Here is a 26748-nt window from a genome sequence, read left to right on the forward strand (position 1 = left end):
TGAACAACTGTTTAACCATGAAATTCCAAAAAGACGGCATGCTTATCATGCCCTGAGTGACAAAGCATTTTAAGGTGGAATTAAAGGAAACAGTGGCCAATGGGTTGCAATGAAAAAACACATATATTCTCTGCCCACAAAGAATATGTAATTATGGGTGATGTGCATGTATTTAAACAGATCAATGGCACATACGGTGACCCGTTTGGATGGTAGATGCCCTGGTAGGCTTCAGGAAGAAGGGGAAGCCCTGGAGGTGGTCACACTGTTGCAGGTTCAGAGGGCAGTTCTAGGACATGTGCTGTGACTAGATCACCTCACCATTAGTCAACGATGCTCTTTATTCAGTCACGGAGAAGCCAAGGATGTCAGAGGTCATTTGCAGAGCCAAGTGTTTAACCACGAAGAATTTTCCACAGTGGAGATTATGGGAAAAGCTACGCAGACACAGAGGAAAAAACAGAAAGGATATACACCCAAAATGCTCATTGAAATTATTGTCCTTGTGTGGTGGGCTAACAGGTGGTCTTCATTTTCCTTTCTAAACCCTTCAGTGAATTCAACATTTCTGTAACAGATAAGTATTACTTTGAAAATAAAGCAAAAATAATCTCAGGGTTAAAGGAATAAAACCAGACAGTTTAATTACGATAAGTAGATATGATAGATTATGCCTGCCTCTTTGCCCTCTTTGCATAGACTGGCCCTCAAAGAGTCACCCAATAGAGGCTGTCTCAGTCTGCCCCGAGGCTGTTGTAATGACTGAATGAATCAAGTGTGTGGAAGTCTTTTGAAAGGCATGAAACCCTCTACACGGTTAGGAGAAGAAACACATCAAATACAGTTATCTTATATCAGCATATGCCACAGGCACAACACTGTAGGCTCTGCATGCTTCTATTATGTGACAAAAAAATAAAAGAAAAACTACATAGGGGAAAAAAAAAGAATAATATATCGTAGGCTCAAAGTCAAGCACCCGACTGCTATTCCAATAGTGCATCTGGGGAGCTTCCAGCTGAGCAGTGGGCATCTCCACAGAGTCAGGTCCTACCTATTCTTATTTGTCAAAGTCACTACTTTCCAAAATGAAGGTGGCTGTGCAATTTGAGAACTGGGATTTTTTTTTTTAATGGCAAGAGGCCTGAATTATTTCATTGTTCAAATTGGATACCATAAAAATACATCTGTATTTCTTCCCCACCATTAGTTGCTCCCTTCAACATTTAGTCTCCTTCTGAGGGTACTTTTGTGTGGTTCTGTCTCCCCCTCATGGCTCTGTTCATTTTTCATTTATAAATCCATCATTACCCAATCTCCGGTTGACAAATACATGCAATAAGATGACTCCCAACAGCTCAAAATCATTGCAAGGGCTTTACTAAGGGAACTGATGAGTCAGTGAGTAAGATGCTAGCTGAATTTTCATTCTGAGTTAAAATATCCAGAAAGACTGAATATTTATATTCACAGCTTTTACAGAAAGGCATAATTTTGAAGCTTTTATTTATGTGGGGGAGAAAGGAAAAAATTAGGTTAACAATGAAAGCAGGCTGAAATTATATAGAAGTCCAAAGCATAAATTAATATTTGAAATGAAGCTGAATACTTGCTGGTCAGATTCACTTTTTAAATTTTTGAATTTTTGGAAAGAAGGGAAAGAAATTAAAGATGAATCGCTTGGCCTGAGATATGAAAATCAGGCTGTTATTCCTCAGTCTATACAGTTAATTGTTTCTTCCTGTAGTCAAGAGAAAAAGTAATAGTTCTACATTGGATTTCTGCTATGGTCACCATTTAGTTAGACAAATACCATGTTCTACATGCAGAAAATATTTTTTTCCTTACTCCATAGTAATGTCTATGTATTTTTTTTTTTAATACTGAGTAAGTATAAAAAGTCAGTGGAGTCATGGTCATTAGGTTAAATACTATAAAATCCATGAAATAAAAAATCAACTTGTACAACAACCCTGCAATGAGTGAATATAATTTTCTGCATCAAAGAAGTAAAAAGCATTATCATGGAAGATTAAGAGTTCTAAAACAATTTTCTCTTACAGTTAAAATGGAAAAATCTTGGGAGATATCTTGTAAATAAACTAGCTAAGATCCAATTTTATTATGTCAAGATTCAGAACAAATAGAAATCAGACAGAAAGAAAGACCCATCACCCTGCCATGGTTAATGTTTACCGTCTCAGTGTCTCAGGGCAGCTGATTTCTTAATATTCCCGAGATATTTTTCTTCTCTCATATGACAAGCTGTTACAGGCTGTTTTTTTTACTTCAAAACAGTTGTGCCAATAGTTCAGTTTTTTTCATTCTCTCAAAGCTACTGACACCAATAAATTATAGCCTCTGGTTTTAACATAATTTAAGTCTAGGTTAAAGAATTGGCGGGGGGCATATGTATTCATTTCACATGTGTCTAGTTTCGTGTGTATGCATATGTTCTACAGTGTTCTCACTTCTGACTAGACTTAGGGCTCAGGTACACATGTTGACTGATGACAGGATCCAGAGAAATAAACCCGGAGGAGGTACCTGACCCAGAGCAGGGAGCTGATTGGCTCAATGTAGTAATTTTCTACTGCAGCATAACAAACCACCACAGGTTTAGCAGCTTAAAGCCACACCTATTTATAATCTCAGACTTCTGTAGGTCAGAAGTCTGGGTGGGCTCAGTCAAGTGCTCTGCTCAGGGTCTCACAAGGCTGAAATCAAGGTGTTGGTGTAGCTGCCTTCTCATCCAGAGGTTTGAATGGGGAAGAATCAGCTTTGAGCTCATGCAGGTAGAATCCAGCTTCTTGTAGTTGTTGAGGTCCTTGTTTTCTTGCTAATTGATGGCCAGGGGTCAGTCATTTCCTGGGGGTCACACTCAAGTTCTTCCCTGTGGCCCACTTCACCTTCAAACCCCAGCAATTCTTGTGCTTTGAGACTTGCTGGCTTCCCCTTCTGCTCCTAGCCAGAGAAAACTGTGCTTTTTAAACGGTTGATGTGATTTCATTAGGGTCACCCAGATAATCTCCCTGTTCATTAACTTGAAGCCAACTGATTAGTAACCTTAGTTACTTCTGCAAAATCGTTTTGCCATGGAATAGAACAGAATCATGAAGACAGAGAGTATAGAGGCCATCTTGGAATTTGGATGACCAGATTTTAAGAATCAAGAGGTCTAAGAATTATAACCATCTAGGGGCTCACTTAAATCCATGAGCTTCATCCTTATACAGTGGTTTTGTCATTCAAAGATAGGAAATTTGATGGGTGGCTCTTACATCTTAGCTCAAAGCAAGTCTGTTTCTAGTCCCTTCGCCCTTATGTCCTCAAAGCCCTGATAGTGGCCTGAAACTGTGAAGTATCTGCACATACATAACGAAACACCTCCTATGAGAACACTCCATGGAAACCATGGTGCTGTGCCCAGATGGTGTGACCTTGTGTGATAGGCTACTAACAGATATGTAACATGGCTGTGTGCTGGCTCCCACAGTGGGCTACACTGACATTCTACACTGAATGTCACACCTGTTTGGTGTTTTATTCCAGACTCAGAGGACAATGACCTTGAGGTCACTGTTGAGGGCACTGAGGAGCATGCCCCCTCATTACCGCTGTCTTTGCATCAGCCACCTCATTGGATGGACTGCCTTCCTGTCCAACATGCTCTTCTTCACAGACTTCATGGGCCAGGTAACAGACATGTCTGCACGCGCTCTTTGTCTCACACACTAATCACTCCATCAGCACCTGTGGAGCTTCTGAGCCCCTCTAGGATGGGCACAGTAAGAGCGGAAGAGAGAGTACTTTCAGGGAGCTGGCTTATAGACAAGTTCCAGAGGGAAGTGTCTACACCCTGCACAGTTAGAGGACACTATGGGACCAGTGTTCGATCAAATACAACAAATAAGGAAAATTTGAGGTGAGCTGTAATGGTCACAGCAGGCTTAATAAAGGAGGGGCAGTGTGATTTGGGTCTTGAAGGGTGAGTAGGAATTGGAGAGGGAGGGGACGGGGAGGAAACATTCCAGTTGGAGATAGGACTGGCATGTGTGGAGATGAGTCTGAAGCCTGTTGGCTGTATCAGAATAGAGGTGACAGGGTTGCCTAAGTCAGGTGGAGCCAGATGTTAGACAGGAGGAGGGATGTTCAACATTTGAAGGATGTTGTTTAGATTGGAGGCAGTAGGCATTAAGTCCTCCTGAGGGTCCTTGAGTGGAGGTGTGAAAGGATGAAAGGGTGCCACAGTCATGGGGGAGTGAGGTCTGTGCCCCCAGCAAGGGGAAGAGACACAGAGCACATGAGAAGGGGTCCTTACCAACCCGCACTGGGAACTCAGCGGCCCCAAATCTTTCTTGCAGATCGTGTACCACGGGGATCCCTACGGTGCCCACAACTCCACAGAGTTCCTCATCTACCAAAGAGGGGTTGAGGTTGGATGCTGGGGCTTGTGCATCAACTCTATGTTCTCCTCACTTTATTCTTGTAAGTAAGCCTCCTCCTCTTGAGGGTGTCTTCTAAGGGTTCTGGTCTAGCAGAATCTTGGATTTTATTTTTGGTGGATATATGGAGATCAGGAAAAACCTTTTCCCTTAGAAGAGACCACATCAAGTAGCCTTTTCCCAATGAATCCTGGGTACCATTCTCCACAGCAATTACTTTGTACTTGGAATCAGGGGGCTCCTGATCAAGATACTTTGGGAAATAAGAGGAAACCTTGGAAACAACATGGTAAAATATTGGATGCATGCGGGATCATCACAGCCAAGATGACTGATTAACAGCAGGTCTGCGTTCTGCTGCAGTGAGATCACCATGGGGTTTCATAGATACACTTATCAATCTAGACAGAAAATAGGAGGGATGGTTAATATGATAAGTGACAAAAGTAACATATAAAATAGCTTTAGCTCCGATCAGTAGGGTGGTATGTTATAGGAGCCCTGTTCTAGATTGAGAAGGACAGCTTTTCTTCTCAGGCATCAGCTTTCCATGGGATCTATTAACTTCACCCCCCACCTCCAACCTTGGCTAAATTTATCTATGGGGACACTGTATTCAAAGGGATTTCTGGGATTGGATTTAACTATGTCCAAATGGATGTCCTCTAATTTTAGGGCATCACACAGGCTCATTTTGTGCTAGCTAATTTGTATGGAAATCTCCAAGTGCTGGACACATTGAGTTAAATGAAAACTCAGGCCTTTAAAATGTATGCAGGTCCCTCATTTGGAGTGGAAATTTGGAAGCTTCTTCCGTATTGTGGGAAAAATAGCTGATCCGCAGGGCAGAGGTCCAGGCTTTGGACAGCCCCAGGGGACAGCAGGGTTATGGCCCAGGTGGAAGCAGGGGAGGCAGTTGAGGACAGTCCGTGGTACCATTCCCAGGGGCATCATGCACTGAAGTGTGCTTCTTGTTGGGGAGGAAAGTGAATGTACACATTGTCCCCTAGCCTGGCATTTAGCCCTTTGCCCGGCATTTAGCCCTTTGCCCAGCTAAAACAGCTGAAAACCTGTTTTGAGATCAAGAAAATCTCTTTAAAGTATAGCACAACTGGGGAAAGGGGACCTAATATAAGCCTATCCATGAGCCCCATAATCATAAAACCATAGAATTCATGATTTTAAAATTTATGGTAACCAAATAGTGGTGGCTTGAAGCTTACATTTCCTTAGCAAAACCCTTTTTCCCCCTTGTTGCTGAGCCATGTCTGACTCTACAACTCCTTGGACTGCATCCAGGTTCCTCTGCCCATGGGATTTCCCAGGCCAAGAAAACTGGAGTGGGTTGCCATTTCCTTCTCCGGGGGATCTTCCCAACCCAGGGACTGAACATGCATCTCCTGCCTTGTCAGGCAGGTTCTTTACCACTGAGTCACCAGGGAAGCCCTTTGCCCACCTTGGGCTTCCCAGATGGCGCTAACGGTAACGAACTCGCCTGCGCGTGCCGGAAAAGTAAGAGATGCAGGTTTGATCCTTGGCTCCAGAGGGTACAGATTAAGAAGAAGAAGAAGAAAAAAAAAAAACTTGCAGGAGGACAATTTCAAATACCTAGAATCAGGGAGCATTAGGCTGAAAGGATTTAATAACTTATCCATCTCACTTTGTGCTTTCAAGATGTAGGGCAACTATTTACTACTATGCTTATTCTTTGAAGAGGAAAATATTTTTCTAAAAGTCGTTAGCCTTTTAATTTTATGTCAATTTTAACTTGTTTTCCTCAAAGAATCCCCCCCAGGGACCCTTCCATTATCTAGGTTGAGTTCCTACATGAATTTCATGGCTTTTGAAAATTCAACAGCATGTTATTTTTTAGGACCTTTCTACTTAAAATCTCTCTATACAAGAATCCCTCCTATTTTAATCGTTTTTGAAAGTTGTATTAATGTATAAACCTGTGATATTCCTAAGATGGTGAGTTAGAACTAAAATGTTCTTTATAAAATACCAACCAGCCCTGCCTAAAGATCTTCAGGGGTTCCCATAAGATAGAGTGGAGGTCCTGACCTTGGTGCTCCAGGACTCAGAGTCTGGCCTGGCTCATCCTTGGACCTCAGTCACTCCCAAGCAGGAACTCTCCCAATGACCCGCTTCCCAGCCGGTCTCATGTCTGTGTGTTTATATTTGGTTTCTTCCGCCTGAGCTGCTGTTTCTCCCTCCCTACCCAGCCAGACCCAACTCCAGTATGCCCCTGTTTGTGCCATCTCTCAAGTCTTCCCTCTGCACTCCAACCCGCTCTGGGCAGAATCAGTCACTTGCCACAATTCCAGAGTACACTAGATAACCCTGGATTTTGGACTCATCACATAACACCAGGTTGACGACCCAGAATGTCTATCCAGAGGGACTTTGGTAGGGCACTCTGGCCGCTGAGGTAAGAGATGGGGGATGGTGATAAAAGACTGTTTCCAAGCTCCTTTTACACAGCAGGTACACTTAGATCGATGAGTATAGCCACACTGAGTACTGAAATATAGCCAATTGTTCATAGCATAGACTACTATTCAAAGCTGGGGCCTCAATCAATCATTTCTCTCCAACTCTAAGGAGAGGCACGATGTTATTTAGTATCAGAAACAGCATAGGGCAAGTCAACTTGGCTGATAGTTATTAATTTTGCTTCATAAATAAAGCATTCTTTGCCAGATTTTCAGGCTTTATAGTGAAGTTAGTTATGTTTCCAAATCTTTTTATCACCTTTTGCCTTCTTCCTGGTTGGCCCATCTACTTGGTGAGAGCATTTATCCAATGAATATTGATGGTATCTTTCAGGTACTGAGACAACTTATATTCCATTTTCTGCATAATGATTAAGCAAACTAGATTTATACTGCTTTTATTCTCAGCCTTGACAACACCCCTCCAAGCATGGCATGAATTTAATAGAGGAAGCAATGTTGTTCCTTTAACATTTTCAGAATTCCAAATTGATACCAATGTAATACATAATAGATACAAATTTAATTCATCTGCAATGCAGGAGACCCTGGTTCAATTCCTTGGTCGGGAAGATCCCCTGGAGAAGGGATGGCTTACCACTCAAGTATTCTTGGGCATCTGTTGTGGCTCAGCTGGTAAAGAATCCACCTGCAATGAGGGAGACCTGGGTTTGATTCCTGGATTGGGAAGATCCCCTGGAGAAGGGAAAGGCCACCCACTCTAGTATTCTGGCCTGGAGAATTCCATGGACTGTATAGTCCATGGGGTCGCAAAGAGTCAGACATTACTGAGCGACTTTCCCTTCACATATTTAATGCATAATTGATATAACAATAATACAAATGGAATACAGATGAGGTTTCTTGTCTGTGAAGTATAAATCCAATAATTATTTGAAAAGATATGGGAAATTTCACTCTTGAGTAGGCACATTTCTAGTTTCTATCATTTATCTATCTCCTGGGTACATCTAGCAGCTTGGGGCAGAGGAAAGATAAAACTATGGATTAAAATTAAAAAAAGGAAGATAAAACATTCTTAGGGATTTTCCCTACTGTGGTGAAAAACATAGGAAAATATTTTAAAGCAAAATTTTCAGTTTTAAAGAATGAGCTCTACCATGAGTCTTTTATGAGCAAGCCAAGTTTACCTGCTTTGAGGAGACCCCAGTGGAAAGTCAACCATATTCAGCAAAGTCTGTGTTTTTGAAATTATGATAGCCAGTGTTAACTTGATGTCTTCCGTGTGCTTGGCATTCGGCTGGGGGATTTCACAGCTATTTTACTTCATTTGATCCTAGTAACAACCGCCAGCAAGGATTTTACTAATTCCATTTTTCTGATCAAGAAGCTGAAGTTTTGGAGAAGTTATAGAGCTTGTCCAGAGTATGAGGGTGCCAGCGATGGGGAGGTGCCTGGCACAGCAGGGTCCCCTGACCCGACTGGGAAGGGCTGGTATGTCAGGGCCAGTGTCTGCAGGTGAAGTACCTTCTTTACCTGCTTCTCAGGTTGTGGAGACAGCATTTGGGTGGGGTGGAAAAACTGAATGACTCAGCTTATTCCATAAACTCTGGTTATGTTCATTTCCTCCAACCTGACTTTGGGTCAAGATAGACCTGGATTGTCATTTTGGTCCTGCTGGGATAGATCCCTGTGAATTAGAAAGAACTGCACTTTTCTTGCATGTCCTGCAGCCCCAGGGTCCCAAAACGAAGATGGGCTTTTCAGTCATCTTTTCTGCGTCTTGTTGCTATATATAGCTGCCCACTACACAGTCCCTGGTCCTTCCCTGCAGAAAAGAAAATCAACCCAGGAAGGCAATCTCCAGCTCTCCTTTAGGCAAAGGATTCAAAGCTGATTCCCAAAACCAGCTGTCTTCAAGCATAGATAAGGGGGTTCTTTTGTTCCTGACTCAATATCAAAGGAAAGATTTAAAAAAACAAAAGTGAATCTTCAAAAGCAAAGGTTGTCTGAAATTATGAGATGTTGTGAGGCACTGCCAGCTATAATTTTTCCCTCTCTTCTCCCCACAGACTTTCAGAAAATTTTGGTTCCCTGCATCGGATTAAAGGGTCTTTACTTTATGGGGTATTTGCTGTTCGGCCTGGGCACAGGATTCATCGGGCTCTTCCCGAATGTCTACTCCACTCTGGCCATGTGCACCTTATTTGGCGTGATGTCCAGCACCCTGTACACGGTACCCTTTACCCTCATCGCTGTGTATCACCGCGAGGAGCAGGTGCGTGGTCAAACCTCAGTGCCGAGTGACGCCTGAAGCCACCTGAAGGCGGGGGGACTTGGTGGGAAAGTGTAGAGCAGAGCTGGAAAATAGGGGTTCTCTAAACTACAGCACTAAAATGTCCAGCCAGATGCTACGATGGCCTGGCCAGGGCATGACCACGTTCCCAGCCCACCCTCTCCTCCTTACTCTGAAGCCCAGTGCACTTGGGAGCAGTCAGACAGGCACCATTACTCCCATTTGTCACATTGGAAAAGGGAGGGTTGGTAATGCTGAGAAGCCAGCCCACAATCACACAGAGACAAAGCAGGGGAAACTCTGGGCTTATGACACCTGCCATGCCCCTGCAGCCATTTCTGGGTGCCACAGTGAGGGCCCCGGCCCTCAACCACTGCAGAGGTCCGGTGCCATTTCTGGGAGTTACTGGTTGAGCAATAGTTTCCTTGGAAATGGGGTTTTAGTAAGTCATGCCCGGTGTGCAGGGAGGAAAGCTGGTGGCAGCTGGTTAACTCTCTAGCTGCCTCAAGGGAGGCCCGGCCCATCTCCATTTCCATCTGGAAATTCAAGCCAGAGGGCAAGACTCCATGTGGCTGGGAGTTTGGGTTGGGTTTTAAAAAAAAAGCATTAGGTTGGGTATTTCTGCTCTAAAATTACCACCTTTTCTTATCAAAATATGCACCTTTCCCCCTGAAAATAGGCTTACATTTCCTCAACTGTAAAAGCTAAAGAGAACTATTAGCTTATCCATCCCAGCAGGACACTGCAAAAACCCTGAACACATGTCCATGTGACTAGAACACTGGCCTTCTTTTTCATCATTTGATCTGGCAAGCTCAGTGCGGCAGGGTTGCACTAGGCGTTAAAACTTTTAAACAAGAGTTGCAGCTGTCCTTACTCCTGGCAGACATCATCACTAATGTTTCAATGCATGGCAGGCACTTAGCTGCTGGAGATACAGCTGGCATTGAGAACCTCCCCTCCAAGACAGAGCTGTATGATTCTAGACCCCAAACACAGAGGCTATGGACGCAGAAGAACCTGGATTCAAATTGTGCCTCCCCCATTTGGGAGCTATGGGACACTGGGGAATCATAAAGTGGAAAAAATAGTCACTCAGTTGTATCCAATTCTTCGTGACCCCATGAACTGTAGCCCACCAGGCTTCTCTGTCCATGGAATTCTCCAGGCAGGAATACTGGAGTGGGTTGCCATTCCCTTTTCCAGTGGATCTTCCTGACTCAGGGATCGAACCTGGGTCTCTTGCATCATAGGCAGATTCTTTGCCGTCTTCGTCACCAGGGAAGCCCAGAGATCTTGTCCATTTATTTACTAAGTGTCACTCAAAATGAGTTCATTTTTAGATGGGAAATACAATGACATGGTTCAGCAGCCACAATGATATGCAAGTGTGAATCAAATGGCACCTGCCTCCGTCTCCCTTCACTCTTTCCCTATTCCCCCTTCCCCCTACCCTAGGCCCCTACATGTAACCACTTTCTTTAGATTTTTGTCTATCTTTCTAGTATTTTTGAATGAAAATCTAGCGATTACGAATTGCATTTTCTCATTTTCCTTTTCTTATTCAAAGGATACTATGCATTTTCCTGCACAATGATTTCTTAAAATTTAATAGTGTAGGAATTATCTTTCAGACTCATAGAGCTTTAGTTTTCTAATCAAATGGGAATGAAACACCCACCTTATAGAATTGTTGGAAAATTGAATGAAATGAGATATGTACACCCATGGTGGATTCATGTCAATGTATGGCAAAACCAATATAGTATTGTAAAGTAAAATAAAGTAAAAATAAAAATAAAAAAAGAAATGAGATAGTATAGGTAATCTGCTTAGCATAATGCCTACCTGGCACCTTGCAAAGACTCAAAAAATGGTAGGCAGTAGTATTGTATTATTGTTATTATGAGGTTAATGATAATAATATGGGCCTCCCTGATGGCTCAGATGGTAAAAGAAAAAAAAGGCCTACCTGCAATGAAGGTTACTGGGGTTCAATCCCTGAGTCAGGAAGATCCCCTGGAGAAGGGAATGGCTACCCACTCCAATATTCTTGCCTGGAGAATCCTCATGGACAGAGGAGCCTGGACGGCTGCAGTCCATGGGGTCACAAAGAACTGGACATGACTGAGGGGCTAACACTTTGGGGCTTCCCTTCCATGTGCCTCTGGAAAGGTGGTAAGCATGAATGAAATAATGTAAGTGAAAGAGCCTTGCTCAAGCCCTAGCACGTATATGATACCTGATAAATGGCAATGCTATCAGCCAATTCAGACCAAATGTCAAATAGTAAGCAAACATTAATCTACTCACCAAACAACAACCCTATTTTAAAAGGTTTAATTGCTTTTTTATGTTGCCTCTCCTAACATATATCTGTGATTCAACATCCTCCTGAAAGTGTTTGAACTTTCAACTCTAAGGAAGGGATGAAAAGGGATATTTATTGTTTCTAATCCACTGTATTTATTGAATGCTTAGGAAGAGAGAATTTTGTGTTCTTCATCATTTAACTCTCATAGTTAATATTCAAGATTTTGTGGCAGGTAGGGGGAAAAGGCAGGGAGTGGAGCTTGAATCAAAGAGCAGTGTCTTAAGGTTGTGTTGGAACTTGTTTGTGTGCCGTGACTACTTTGGCACTGCAACGGCAGAGCTGTGTGTTTGGAACCACAGCTGCAAGTATCTGTTATCTGGCTTTCTAAAGAAAAAGTTTGCTTGCTGACTCTGCCCTATGGAACAGCTGGCATAGATCAAATGCTGTCCCTGTTCTTGTCTTGCAGAAGCAACGGGCCCTGGGTGGGGGCCTGGATGGCAGCAGCAGAGGGCAGGGCCTGGACTGCGCCGCCCTCACATGCATGGTGCAGCTGGCTCAGATCCTGGTCGGAAGTGGCCTGGGCCTTCTGGTCAACACAGCTGGCAGCGTCGTCGTCGTGGTGATCACAGCCTCTGCGGTGGCACTGATTGGCTGTTGCTTTGTGGCTCTCTTTGTTAGATATGTGGATTAGGTCAATAAAGAGACACGGTCCCTAACCTCAGACACCGTGGTGCACGCAGCATGAAATCAATCTTTATCTAGCTCTGCGTTTTTTGTGTCTGCCCTTTGGATGCCACGTGTTTTGACTTCAACTGCAGTTGCTGCTGCCGCTGCTGCTAAGTCACTTCAATCGTGTCCGACTCTGTGCGTTGCTACCCCTTATTCCCAGCCAGCTCTGTCCACATCAGTCTCAGTATTTCAACATGACTTGTCTTAGGAGAGACTGGGCCATGTCCCCATTCACTGGTGGCAAAGGGCAAGTATGGATGACAGCACCTCCTTGCAACTTTCTCCCTGAGTCACTGCAGTGGAATGGGGAGGCAGGGTCTGTTTTCCACAGGGCATTTTAGGCCTTGATAAAACCTGAGCCGCTGACTAACACACACTTGTGATGCTGGAATTTATCCTGTGATGTGATTTTTTAATTTTTATTTTTTAACTAGGGGTCCGTATATAGTCAGGAAGGTTCTATTTTTCATCCAATGCATCATTATGCAAAATAAGGCTGGTGATTTGAGATATTAATTCATTCATATTCAATTCATATTTAACTCGCTCATGATTCATTCATGTTAATTTATACTATCCCTACAAGTCTGCTTGAACATCTCATGCTAGAGGATTTCCCACTTGGAAACAGCTCATCTTATTGATGCAGTAAAAATCTTTCTCTCTAGCCTGCACTTTAGTTCCAGTCCCTGGAGTCTCACTGGAAGCCTTTCAAATAACTGCCTCCCGTTTCTCCTGTGATCCTCTCTTCTCCAAGTGAAGCAGCATTTCTCAGCCATACCCCTTGAAGTTCATGATGGCAGCATGGTTTAACAGAAAGACCATGAGCTTTAGAGCCAGGCTGGTTTGGGATCCTGGCTTTGCTGCTCCCCAGCAAACTACAGAACCTCAAAAGCTGCACTTGTTCTTCTGTACATTTGGGGTAATATTGAGTTAGCCAAAAAGTTCATTCGAGATTTCTCTAACATCTTATGGAAAAAGCCGAGGGAACTTTATGACCCACCCAATACTTCCTACCCCAGAGAGTGGTGACCATTTGTAATACCTAAGCCTTACAGAGTGCTTACCACCATTCTCAGCATTTTACCCCTGTTAATACAGCAGTCTTGGGAGAAGCTGCTGCTACTGATCTCCATTTTCTAAATGAGGAAACAGAGGCAGAGAGGTTTATAGTTCTCATCTGAAGCTACACAGCTCTGAAGTGGCAGAGCTGGGCTTTGAACGCAGGCACTTGGGCTCTGTTGTTCCCTATAAGAGCAGCACTCAGCCTGGAGGCTGGCCACTGGTCTGCACTTGATACATGACAGCCATCATTAATTATTTTTTAAAGGCTTACCATCCTGCTTCCTCAGGTCTAGATCTCCCCATCACCTGTCCTTCATGAGTGTTTTCTATATAATTCCAGATGTGCCTGAGTGGTGCAGAATGATTTGCCCACATGTTTCTCCAAGTTAAAACATGTTATGTGGTTCCTTCTCCTGCCTTATCTTAGAGCTGGTTGTGTAATCACTGCCTCAGGTGAATTTCTAGATTATGGAGACCTCCCATGCTGGAAGGGAATTTGGAGACATGCAATAAGCTGCTTTGAGAACAAGGACACAGGGATTCAGGCTGTCTTCTGGCTTCCTGGTGCATAGCAGAATGGACGGTTCAGTAGCATGGCCAGGAGCCTGCAGTGTAGGCTCATTTGGGGAAGGGGTACTGCAAAGGAGAACTGTGCTCAGGGGTTCTTTGGGTTCCCTTTCACAAAACCTCTTGGGGAATGAGGGGTGCAGGTCCACTCCTACCGTTTGCATTTGCAGGGCCTGGGGGAGAGACCAGTGATGAAGGCCCATCCCCCCTTTTCCCACCCTTATCCCAGTCCAGCACTGTGAGGGCCCCTGTGGGGACCTTGACACCTGCACGTCCATAGCCTTCCCAACTCCCCGCCCTTCACCACACCTGCAAACAGTCACCCTCAGCCTCCCTTCACACCTAAGGGTGCACAGACTCAGTGGTGTCTTCCACCTTCAAGAGGAAAGGACCCACGAAGCCCTTAGAGCCTCAGAGCCATTTAGATGGGGAATTTGACGTCTTGCATACCGAAGCATAGTCTAGTGGGTGGAGGAGCAGGGCTCAGGCTCCAGGCAGCTCCATGGATTCCTCGCTATGTGGGAAGGGGTACAGGTGGGAGCGGAGGATTGAGCAGCCCTCTCTAGTATCAGACCCGGGGTAGGGGTCCTGGCTGCCCAGGTCTGATGGCTCCAGGCTGCAGTTCTCTTGGCTGCCTCCTTTTTAAGAGCCTGATCTCTGCTGCTCTTGGGTTGTGGCAGGGGCAGTGCTAGGGCGTGGGGTGGTATTTCTGGGGTACATCTGTGGATCTGAGCTCTTCTGGTTGTGTAGAGTGGGGCAGAAGGGGAAGGAGGGCAAGCCTTACACCAAAGTGGTCAATCCTTCCTTTCGCTGCCCACACTTGCCACCTGCAGAACACACACAGCTTCCTTATTCAGCACCAGGTTCTCTGGGTTCCCACAGTTTATCCCATTTTCTCCAGATTAATTTTTCCAGACTGAGCTGAGCTTTCTCCTCAGACCTCAGTGTGCTGTAGTTCCACTGATCAGCCTCTGAGCCTTGCCTCCCTCCTGTGCACATTGGCACTTATTTTCTCTCCAATCCAGGCCCCCTGCCTTCTATCAGTGTGTGTGTGTGTGTGTGTGTGTGTGTGTGTGTGTGTGTGTGTGTGTGTGTGTGCTGTTGCTTCAGTCATATCCAACTCTTTGTGACCCCATGGACTGTAGCCCACCAGGCTCCTCTGTCCATGGGATTCTCTAGGCAAGGATACTGGAGTGGTTGCCATGCATTGCTCCAGGGGATATTCCCCACCCAGGGATCGAACCCCATGTCTTTTGCGTCTCCCGGATTGGCAGGCGGATTCTTTACCACTAGCGCCACCTACTGGAATGAAAGTGAAAAGAAAAGTGAAAGTGAAGTCGCTCAGTGGTGTCAGATTCTTTGCGACCCCACCGACTGTATTTTGCCAGACTCCTCCGCCCATGAGATTTTCCAGGGAAGAATACCGGAGTTGGTTGCCATTTCCTTCCCCAGGGGATCTTCCCGACCCAGGGATCGAACCCTGGTCTCAAGCACCGCAGGCAGACTACCATCTGAGCCACCAGGGACGCCCACTATTGGAATATACACTCACAAATGAAATTGTTACATTCACCAGCAAAAAGATTCCATCTTCCCCAGTCTTCCTTACTCCTTCTCCCCTTCACGTTATCCATCCAAGAGCAGCAAGGTCATGACTGACTTAGAAGAGGACCCAGGGAGGACACCTGCTCCCAGTCCCACACAGGACCCCTGCCCTGGGCCTAGGACAAGAATGAGCCAGTGCTCTCAGGAAAGGAACAGGAAAGGAAAGGAAGGTGAAGCCGCTCAGTCGTGCCTGACTCTGAGACCCCGTGGGCTGTAGCTTACCAGGCTCCTCTGTCCATGGGATTGGCCAGGCAAGAGTACTGGAGTGGGTTGCCATTTCCTTCCCCAGGGGATCTTCCTGACCCAGGGATCAAACCTGAGCCTCGCATATTGCAGGCAGACGCCCTACCATCTGAGCCACCAGGGAAGCTTTTTCCACATGATAGCACGCAGCCTTAAGAAAGAATCAGCATCCAGCCATCTCTCCTGCCTCACCTGCCTGTTCTTGACCTCTACAACATTTGGAAATGGAATCATTTGCTGAGTTCAATGTGTATCTTCTGATCATTTCTCCAAGCACTGCTCTGCTGATTAAAGATTTTGAAATGAATGACTGGATGGGCTGGAAGGGTGAGCTGCAACTGAGAGTTGTCTTCCCTGGACCCCCAAGGAAGTCAAGAGTAGTCATCTGTGGCCAACTACAGGGCATGGTCTTCATTACAAGTGAAGCTCTTTTCAAATGGAACACTGGGTGGGCTATGGGATGGAAAAGGGAGCTAGAGCACACAGACTCTCTCTCTCTCTCACACACACACACGCTCACACTCACACTTAAGTAATACTTTACTCCTTGAACTCAACTTCACTGAGATTTGAATGAGCAAATAGAATCCAATTTTAAAAGCCTTTAACCAAGGCTTTTAATCTACCAGGGCTTCCCTATAGCTCAGCTGGTAAAGAATCCACCTGCAATGTGGGAGACACCGGTTCGATCCCTGGGTTGGGAAACCTGTTGAAGAAGGGAAAGGTTCTCACTCCAGTGTTCTGTCCTGGAGCATTCCATGGACTGTATAGTCCATGGGGTCGCAAAGAGTTGGACACAACTGAGCAAATTTCACACTCTGTTAACCACCTTTGGGAACTTAAATACTTGTTCTTAGTATACCAGTGACATACCCCCTCTGGGACAAAGCTGTCCTGTTCCCAGACAAATAAAACAAGTGCAGGGACATTTACATTTTTCCTAGAAATCCCAGTAAATCCTGTAAGAGAAAGGGAGGCCATACTGCTTTGCTTCTCCCTCCATGCACCTTGCCCTCCAACCTCAAAGCCTTTGATCACTAAATTTCCCCAGCTTCAAATGCCCTAGCTATGCACCTACTCTCTGTCTCAATTGCCAGATTGCCCATCTAAATTGTACTCATATTCCTAAGAAAGTGAAATGAAAGTGAATGTTGCTCAGTCATGTCTTTGCCACCCCACAGACTATATACAGTCCATGGAATTCTCCAGGCTAGAATACTGGAGTGGGTAGCCTTTCCCTTCTCCAGGGGATCTTCCCAACCCAGGGATCAAACCTAGGTCTCCCACATTGCAGGAAGATTCTTTACCAGCTGAGCCACAAGAGAAGCCCATATTCGTAGGTCCATCTCAAATACTGCTTTGGCCAGGAAGTCTCTGATTCCCCAACAGAATCAAGTTCTCCATCCCTGTATTCCTATAAACAGGACTTCCTTTTAGCCCTTACTATGATATTCAAAAACAAGAAGATCAAACCAATCAGTCCTAAAGGAAATCAACCTTGCATATCCATTGTAAGGACTGATGCTGAAGCTCCAATACTTTGGCCACCTGATGTGAAGAGCTGACTCATTGGAAAAGACTCTGATGCTGGGAAAGATTGAGGGCAGGAGGAGAAGTGGTTGACAGAGGATGAGATGGTTGGATGGCATCGCTGACTCAATGGACATAAATTTGAGCAAACTTAGGGAGATAGTGAAGGTCATGGAGGCCTGGAGTGCTGCAGTTCATGGGATCAAAAAAAGTCTGACACAACTTAGTGACTGAACAGCAACAACACGGCATTTAACTCACTATCCCATGACTCATTTGCCTCATGTACATGGTACTGTCCCCTTCTAAATGTCAGGAATGTGTACATAACCCCAACACTCAACACAGAGCTAGGCACACAAGCATTCAAAAAATAATAATAATTTGATGATCTCAACTGGATTTGACCATTTCCTTGTTGATGCTTTTGTTCTGGTGTAGATAGTTTTGGTCTTGGCTCCCTCAAGCCATGTTCTTAGAAGTCCACAGATGTGGGTGAGGGGCACAAGGTGGCTTCTTTCATAGAGTTCTTACCTGAAGTCCTTGCCCCCACCCCTTCTGTTTTTCTGGTGCCCATCATACCAGAAGTACGCACTTCAACATACTTTCCTAAAAACCTTGGGCAACGCACACATTGTTTATTGTCAAATTCAAAACAGCAAGTTGCTTAATAAAGAGAATATCTCAGTAAGTGTTGAATATCTGTGTAACAGAGATACACTACCATGCTCCTATTTGTTCTTTGTAGGTGTTTACCTGTTCATTTACTTTATATTTTGGAGACTTGGGATTAAAGTTCAATGTTTATTAGCCCATTGGTTCTCAGTATCAGTATCAATAAGTTTTCATCCTAAATGGCAAAGAGAGGCTAATTTGACTACTTTGAAACAAAAGCATTATTCTGTTTTCTAAAAAAGCTACCTTCTTCAAGGCTGCTCAGGAATGGGGAGGTCAAGCAGCTTTTGTGTTTGTGGCAGGGTCTTAATTTTTGTACTGTGTGTGTTACATAAAGCGAGACAGGAATGCTGGAGCTGTGGAGTTCACATTTTGAACCTTAAATCTCAGACAGTCCTGGAAATTTCCAACAAAATCACAAAGTAATTTATGGTTCAAGTGGCTATAGAAGCAGACACGTTTGTATAGTGATGATTTATGCTATGAAAATAAGCACACCAGTAGGTGCCTGTTTGTGATCTCAAACTAGGTCGCCAAAGAGAAAAACAGCAGCACCTCTGTCAAAACTGGCAGCTGGATGGGTAAATCATTCCATCCCGCCCTCTGAGCAGCCTCAAGAAAGGATTATACTGCTGTGACCAGAACAGAAATGAGAAATGTGTCACCCTTCAGAAGGTCCCGTTAGACTGGGGGTTACGGAAAAATTCATCATGTGTGTCAACGTGCTGAGCAGTCTTTAGAATGAATGGAACTTGGTTAAGGTAGAGTCCCATGGGAATTCTGATTCTTGCCTTCTCTCCTCAGTGTTATGAGCAATAAGAAACCCCACACCTGAAATCCTGGTAATTCACCCAGAACAGACTCTCCCTACTCTTTCCCCTTCAGCACAGAGTTTACTTGAGTCTCCCATTCCCCTTCCTACCCCACAACTCCTCTGGAATGATTAGACTCCAGCTTCAGGGAGTTTGGTTTTCAGGAACCACGTTTCTACAGCATCTCTCAATCTTCTAAGCCTACAAAAAACGCGGCCGAGTCATTCCTCTGCTTGCTGGTCTAGAGCCTCAATCAAACACGCATTCCGATTCCCAAAGAGAGAGAGTGAGGCTGCAGAAAAGTCTCTACTCCCCGTGGCGTGTCTCCTTAGACCTGTTCAAATTGCTCCAGGGCACAGCTCACCTGCAGTGCACGGACCCGAGCGGACGCAGTGTCTCCAGGCACCCGCAGGGCTCTCAAGGGAATCCAGACTCCCTGCCTCCAGCGCAGGGCGCACTCACTTGCTGTTGGAGTACCAAGAGAGCACGTGCCCCGCCCCCCTTCTCCTTGAGAATCCCAGGGACGGGGGAGCCTGGTGGGCTTCCTTCTATGGGGTCGCCTAGAGTCGGACACGACTGAAGCGACTTAGCAGCAGCAGCAGCAGCAGCAGCAGCAGCAGCAGCAGAGTCGGACACGACTGAAGCGACTTAGCAGCAGCAGCAGCCTGAAGAAGTCGCTCTCTTCAGCCTCTGTAATCTCACTGAGTCCGCTCGCTCTCGCAGGGAAGCCACTCCCCGGCAAAGAGCTGTTCTAGCACAGGCGAGCGTTTTGGTTCCGGCGACCCTTGAGCAGCGCAGAGTTCCAGTCCGGCTCCGGGTGTGCGCACTCTCCGCGACCCAAAAGATAAAGCATACGCCTCATGGGAGGTGGCTCTTTCTTGGTGCATTGCTCCTGCGGGCGGAACAAGGTTGTCGCTTCTTTCTTTCAACTCCGAAAAAGTTTCCGGGTCCCATACTTTAGGCCTGCCCGCAGCCAAGCAGCAGATCAGACCTTCGCACCCCGGCTGTCCCAGAACCAGGGCGCAAAGGCTTTGAGGGTGGCTCCCCCGGCTGCGTGCACCTTGAGGAGTTTTTCAAGAGCTGCCAAAAAAAAAGTTTCTGAAATACATGTGCTCAACTGTCTGCGCACCATTTGGCTGAGGCCACTTCCTCGCCCCCGAATTACTCTACATTCCGGATGCCTTTCTCCTCCTTCTGGGCGCCCTACACTGCCCAGCCTACACTACGTAGCCTAAGAGGAGGAAGGGAGTGCGTGTAGAGAGAAGGGGAACGGAGGCTGATGGCTTGGGCCTGTAAGGCTGAGCTCGGCCCCTTTGCCAGCTTGTCTCTCCACCTGCGTTCGCAGCCTCCCCTCTCCGGAGGAGGTCCCCAACCTCTTCTTAGGCTGCTCCTTTGTGCTCCTCTCCATCCTCCTCCCTCCTAAACTCTCGATCCGGAGGTCCCCCTCGCATCCCTTCACCCGCTCTGCTCTTTTCCCTCCAGGAAAAACAGCTTTGCAGTTTGCGCGCACCCTGGACTTCGGCCCGCGTCAGTAGACCCAGCTGCTGGGCAGCAGGTCGTAGCGCCCGCCGCTGTAGACCACCACGCCAGGCGGGCAGTAGAGCAGGTCGGGCTCCGCGGCTTGGCGGAGAGGCGCCAGGGCCTGCAGTCCCTGGTCCTCCGGCTCAGGCTTGGTGGTGGCGGTGAAAGGGCGCATGCTGGTGAGAGAAGGCGACGCGATGCGCCACAGTAGGTTCTTGAGCGCTTTGCGGAACTCGCGGCGGACGAGGCAGTAGAGGATGGGATTGAGACAGCTGTTGGAGTGCGCCAGGCACACGCTCACGGGGAACGCGTACACCTGGCACAGGAAGTACTCTTGGCTGAAGGGCACCGCGTTGAACTTGATGAGGATGCTCCAGGTGGTGAGCGCCTGGTTGGGCAGCCAACACAAGAAGAAGGACAGGACCACGATGGTCACTGATTTGGTGACCTTGGAGCGTCTCCGAGCGCTGGCTCCGGCCAGGCCTCCCCCGGCCGCTGAGGCTCCTCCTTCGGTCCCTGCCACGCGGTGGTCGGAGATGAAGCGCACCAGCAGCAGGTAGCACAGGCTGATGATGCCTAGCGGCAGCACGAAGCCCAGCAGCACCTTCTGCAAGTGGTAGAGGCCCAGCCAGAACTGCCTGTCGCGGCCCAGCAACCTGTCGGGGAAGCGCACCAGGCACAGCTCCTCCCCCATCACCTTGACCGTGGTGGAGAAGACGGCGTTGGGCAGCGAGGCCAGCGCGGCGGAGGCCCAGATCATCGCGCACAGTGCTTTGACGGAGAAGCAGCAGCTGTCCCCCAGGCTCTGGCCGCAGCAGTCGCCCCGGCCGTACCCTCGGGTCCGGTGGCTCTTAAGAGCCGAGGCCACCGAGTGGTAGCGCGCCACGCTCATGGAGGTGAGAAAGAAAACGCTGGCATACATGTTCATGGACGTCACTATGGATACGATCTTACACATGGCCTTGCCGAAGGGCCATTTGAAGTCAAGGGCGTTTTCCACGGCCCAGAAGGGCAGAGTGAGCACGAACTGGAAGTCCGTCAGCGCCAGGTTGGTGACGAAGAGGTTGATGGAGGACTTGCGCCAGCCCTGCTTGCTCTTCATCAGATAGAGCACCAGCAGGTTGCCGGTCAGCCCCAGGGCGCAAACCACCCAGTACACCACGCTGACGAGGATGCGCACCCGGGCCTCGGGGTCCGCGCTCTCCGCCCCGCCGCCGCTCGGGGGGTGCCCCGGCGCCGCGCCGTCCGGCAACTCCAGCCCCAGCTCCCACCACAAGTCCTGGAGCTGCAGCGACGCGTTGCCGCTGAAGTTAGCCGCCTGCAGAAGGTCCGGGACCTGACCGAAGAGTTCTGTGAGCTCGTCCCCGCCAGCTGCCTTATTCATGGTGGCTGGCGCGCCTGGCGCGGCTGCCGCGGCCACCTGCCCGCGCTGGCGCCTCTAGGTCATGTTTCGGGAGATAGCTCCTAAGGGGAGTCCGGCTCTTCCGGGGTTCCGGCGCGCGCGGGGGCTTGCAAAGTAGCTGTGGAAGAGAGCGCCTAGGAACAGGGCGCCAGGCGCGTCCCCGGCGCGCGGAGCTTGGCCTTGGGCGTGAAAATGGGCGCCGAGCGTCGGTTCTGGAGGGGTATTCTAGAGTAGAGACGCACAGCTCCCAAGGCGAGCGAACGGCGTCGAAAGGTTGTCCGGCCAAGGCTGGCGTCTGCGGGTCTCTACTGTAAAGACTCAGATTTTTTTGCCCCCAGCGTTTCCTGCTGTCTCTTGGGCACTAGCGCGTTCCCTCCCTGCAGATCCAGACCGCTCCTGGGGGCCCGCTCTTTCCCTTTCAAATACCTTTGTAGGTTTCCTCCGCAGCTGCTCCGACGAGGTTTCTGAAGAGAGTTCTGTCTACCTTGCTGAAACTCTCTGGAGGGCTTTCGGTGCCGGCCTCACTGCCTCGCATCTCCATCTCTCCGCTGCTGTCGACTCGCAGTGAGTTCCAGCCGCGTTGCCGCGAGTTGTATTTCCACCCGCACAGCCGAGGCTGCGGGCTCCCGAAGAGCATGCGTAACCCCAGCGCCAGGAGAGGGGGCGCTTTCCGAGGTGCTGAACTTCGTCGCACGCGCCGCGCCGCGGGGCCAGTCTCCCTTCAGTTTCAAAAGGTCGTAAAGCCCTTTATTTCCCTCTGTTGCTGGAGAAAGTCGGCTTTGATTTGCGATCGCTTTTCCTTCCTCATCCCCCAACATAATTATGAGAATTTTTTTCTTTCTCACTTCCAAATGCACAGTCTTCTGCCCATTTTTCTTTTTTAAAAGCAACAATATTTGTCTCTTTTCATGCCCATACATTAAATCAGATGGTGGGCTCTTACTGAATACCCAGACGCCAGCTCCACTTCCCCTTACTAATAGATGACCACTGTAATTGGCGTCTGTGGTTGTCAGGATTTTCAAAGCGTCTTCACGTCACAGAACTCTGGGTTCAGGTGTTGGTATCTGCTTTGGTGTATTCTGAGAACTGAAGCTAAGCAAAACATGTAATTGGTGCGCTAACCTCACAGGCACTAGGTGCTTAGCTCTCAGCCCACAGCTCTTTAACAGATTGTTTACTCACATTCAACCACACTCTCTTTACTCTGATGCAGTTGGAAAAGAGGTTTTCATAGGGCTGTTTTTGGCACCAGTACCCATACTACTATTATAATCAGAACTCTTAACCAGGTGGTGTTTGCTTGTTTGCTTCAGACCAATGGAAGTAAATTTGAAGGACTCTTCTAAGTTCCTTTGGGCAAAGGGAATCAATATAAACCATTTGAGTCACTTCTTAAGTTGCAGTTTAAGTGCCAGATCAACTGCTCTGGTGTAAAATGTACGCTTCTTAGGAAACACTTGAGAAATTTGAAATGTTTTTCTCATTGTGCTGGACTAAACGGAAACAAAAGTATATTAAACGTAATTGTCCTCACTCTTGCAGAGCGCCTGACTTTACTTACAAAGATAAAAAGGTTACGACTTTAAAGCAGAGGAGACAGAAAAGCATACTGAAAAAGAAACATGGTTTAGCTCAGTTGGTAATGAATCTGCCTGCAATGCAGGAGACTCCGGTTCGATTCCTGTGTCGGGAAGCTCCCCTGGAGAAGGGAAAGGCTACCCACTCCAGCATTCTGGCCTGGAGAATTCCATGGATTGTTTGGTTCATGGGGTCGCAAAAGAGTCGAAGACGACTGAGGGACTTGCACTTCACTTCATGCAAAACAAACCGAGAGAAAAGGAAACATCTTGATTCCAAAACCAGAACACAGTTCCAGAGAACACCTTCACTATAGTCTCGGTATTGCTCCGTTTACCCGCTAGGGGGCGCGAGAGTTTTAATAAAAACAAGTGTTAGTCGTTCGGTTGTGTCCGACTCAGCAACTGCATGGACTGTAGCAACTCCGTGGACTGTAGCCCGCCAGGCTCCTCTGTCCAGGGGATTTCCCAGGCAAAACTACTGGAGACGGCTGCCATTCCCTTCTCCAGCGGATCTTTTCGAACCAGGAATCGAACCTCAATCTCTTGCATCTTCTACATTGCGGCCGGATTCTTTACCACTGAGCCACCAGGGAAAACAGAAACCAAGGCAGACCACTTCCTTTGAGAAGCTGTAATCTGAAGAAGCTCAGCCCTTCTCTGAACCAATATGACGCACAAGTTGCTTATGTGTACACCTCTTATCCCTGTGTAAGTAGCCTCTTGTTCAAGCTCAGTTCTCACTCCAATTTTTGCTAGCTTTTTCTCCATCAAATTTTTCTTTCTCCTTTAGTTAAAAAAGTTTAAAAATAATTCAAGGTGCTGTTGAAAAACAAGGAAGCCTAGGGTATACCCTGAGAGCCCTTTGCCTCAGTTTCCTCCTGTGTACATGGGAGGAATTGTGGTTTTCAAATATTCTGAGGATAAGTACTGAGCAGGTGACATCTGAGTCAGGGGCGGGGAGGTTGGGTGGGGAGGGGGAGCTTCCTAAAATATAAGTTGCAGCTCTCCTCCCAGCCCCATGTGGTCACAGAGATTCTTATTCTCCAAATTGGAGTTGGAAAGGGGCCCAACAGTCTATACGTTAAAACATTCTTCCAGGTTTGATACTAATTTTCCCCCAAATTTGGGAATATTTGGATTAATTTTTATTCGTTCTCTAAGCTCTCCATGTGAAAACATTTAAGTCCCAAAGAAATCTTAATTTTCAATGTTGGTTGATCACACACTAGGATTGGAAGCAAAGAAAGAAAAGGGGGTCTTGCTGAATTCCTTAATAATCACATTTAGACCCAACAATGACATTTCCTTCATTGTAGGATGGGGGGACCAGGTGCTCCTGAGATTTGCCAGGCCTTAAGTACTTGGCCGGCAAGACAGACTGAGGCCCCAGGAGAGGCTACTCCCAAGTGCGACTCCCAGAGAACGCTGCTGGAGTGCTTCTGAGCCTAGAATGCTCTTCATTTCCTAATCTGTGTTCTCTGAAAATAAAGTACAGGTTGTGTGCAGGAATTTATAGTATCACTTAAGTAAGTCTGTGTTATGGAAGCAAGACAGTCTCTTTTCAAATAAGTTCTTTTTCAATATGACCTGAAGATATTTTAGACCATATTTCTTAAAATCATGGGCCATGTTTTCCTCAGACAGCATCTAATATGTTCAAAGAGAGAGGCAAATCAGTTATAGCCAAATATCATTTAGGTATACTGTTAAAATATTACCAAAATCTTCCCATAAAAGTTCCTAATGGAAAATTTGGAAAACTGACAAATTTTCAAAGTGTACATAGATTTATAAGGATCAACCCTGTGGAGAAATTAAAAGAGAAGCTTTTGTAGTTGTCTGTTTTTAATAAACTAGCTATGCTTCCTTCCCTTGCCCCATGAGTCTAATTGTTAAGTTTTATTGCTATGAATCCGCAAGTCAGTGTCTTTGCTTAAAAATGTTCTTATGAAAGTTCTTCCTCTATTCTCTTCTCTCTTTTCCCCAAATTCAACGTATTTCGATGTTACTTGTACTGCTTAGTATTCCTAGTAAAAGATTACTGTTTTTTGGGAAGCTTTCTGAATTCTCTGAAAAATAGGTATTGATCCTTTCCCCTCTCAAGTATCTTTGAGCCCTCTATCAGCACATCTCTTAAGGCATGCCTCCGATCAAGGAGTGCTGTGGCTCTTTCTGAATATTTCAAGTTTCAGTCTTGCAGAGAAGGATGTGTATCGTTGCTGTTTGCCCTTAGTGCTGAGCCCAGGCTTTTCACATGTATGAGCACAGGACACATTTATAGACTGGACTCTGCATTCAGATGCAATCTTCCTACTAAGACAGTGCCTTTAAAAGATAACTTAGAAGTTTTTCTTAACTATCCACTCCTATAGAATATCCAAGTCTAACTCCAGGATAATTGATTTATTTAAAACATGTTTCATTTTTTCCTACGCTATGTGAGTGTGAAAAGTGAAGTCACTCAGTCGTGTCTGACTCTTTGTGACCCCATGGACTGTAGCCTACCAGGCTCCCCTGTCCATGGGATTTTCCAGGCAATAGTACTGGAATGGATTGCCATTTCCTTCTCCAGGGAATCTTTCCGACCCAGGGATCGACCCTGGGTCTCCCGTATTGTAGACAGGCGCTTTACGGTCTGAGCCACCAGGGAGAGGAGGAGATGTGAGTATGAATATATCCCCAAATTTTCTCTATCTTAAGAGTATTAATGAATGTGTTGTCAATGAGGTGCATGTGTGTGTGCTCAGTTGTGTCCGACTCTTTGGGCCCCCCGTGGACTGTGGCCCATCAGGCTCCTCTATCCATGGAATTGTTCAAGCAAGAATACTGGAGCGGGTTGCCATTTCCTTCTCCAAGGGATCTTCTCAACTCAGGGATTGAACCCATGTCTCCTGTGTCTCCTGCACTGCAGGCAGATTCTTTACCCGCTGAGCCACTGGGGAAGCCTAAGCTATACCTCCATCTATAAAGCCACCTGCATACTAAAGCCACTTAAAAATACTGATGCTGAGGACTTCCCTGGTGGTCCAGTGGTTAAGAATCCACCTGCCAATGAAGGGGACATGGGTTCAATCCCCAGTCTGGGAAGATTCCACATGCCCTGGAGCAACTAAGCCCACGCTTAGGTTCACAGCTACTGAGACTACGTGCCACAATTACTGAAACCCTTGCGCCTGGAGCCCGTGGGGCACAGCAAGAGAAGCCAATGCAATGGGAAGCCCTTGCACCACAGCAGAGAGTAGCCCCACTTGCCACGACTAGAGAAAGCCTGCACACAGCACTGGAGACCTAAAGCAGCCAAAAAATAAAATTAATTACAAAATATTGATGCTGAGTGCTGCCCTTATACCAATAAAATGGGAATCATTTGTTAAGAGCAAGATCTGTAGTTCTATAGGGCTTATTATAAAAAAATTGCAGCTCCCTTGCAGCTGGGCCCTCCATATTTCTTCTGCCCAGAGGCACATTCAAATCTTTTGATTCATTTGCTATGTACTGCATAATT

At 46.7% G+C, this 26748-nt stretch overlaps 2 protein-coding genes across 2 annotated transcripts in view; one reads left to right on the forward strand and one right to left on the reverse strand.

The window, feature by feature from the left end:
• The window catches only part of SLC45A2 (solute carrier family 45 member 2), a 34432-nt gene extending 22170 nt beyond the window's left edge, over window positions 1–12262 (forward strand). Inside the window, exons 4-7 of the mRNA XM_005694821.3 lie at window positions 3553–3696; window positions 4365–4488; window positions 8974–9179; window positions 11978–12262. Coding sequence (XP_005694878.2) covers window positions 3553–3696; window positions 4365–4488; window positions 8974–9179; window positions 11978–12202 — 699 coding nt within the window. The 3' untranslated portion in view covers window positions 12203–12262. The remainder of the gene's footprint in view (window positions 1–3552; window positions 3697–4364; window positions 4489–8973; window positions 9180–11977) is intronic.
• RXFP3 (relaxin/insulin like family peptide receptor 3) lies at window positions 19392–21863 on the reverse strand. The gene has a single exon (XM_005702054.2). The coding sequence runs from the start codon at window positions 21640–21642 to the stop codon at window positions 20266–20268; it is 1377 nt and encodes a 458-aa protein (XP_005702111.2). The 5' UTR covers window positions 21643–21863; the 3' UTR covers window positions 19392–20265.

The sequence above is a fragment of the Capra hircus genome, chromosome 20, assembly GCF_001704415.2.
Source record: "Capra hircus breed San Clemente chromosome 20, ASM170441v1, whole genome shotgun sequence".
Taxonomy (NCBI): Eukaryota; Metazoa; Chordata; class Mammalia; order Artiodactyla; family Bovidae; genus Capra; species Capra hircus.

Excerpts from the sequence above, each read along its gene's own strand:
- RXFP3 (XM_005702054.2), bottom strand. The coding sequence starts at position 21,642 with ATGAATAAGGCAGCTGGCGGGGACGAGCTCACAGAACTCTTCGGTCAG.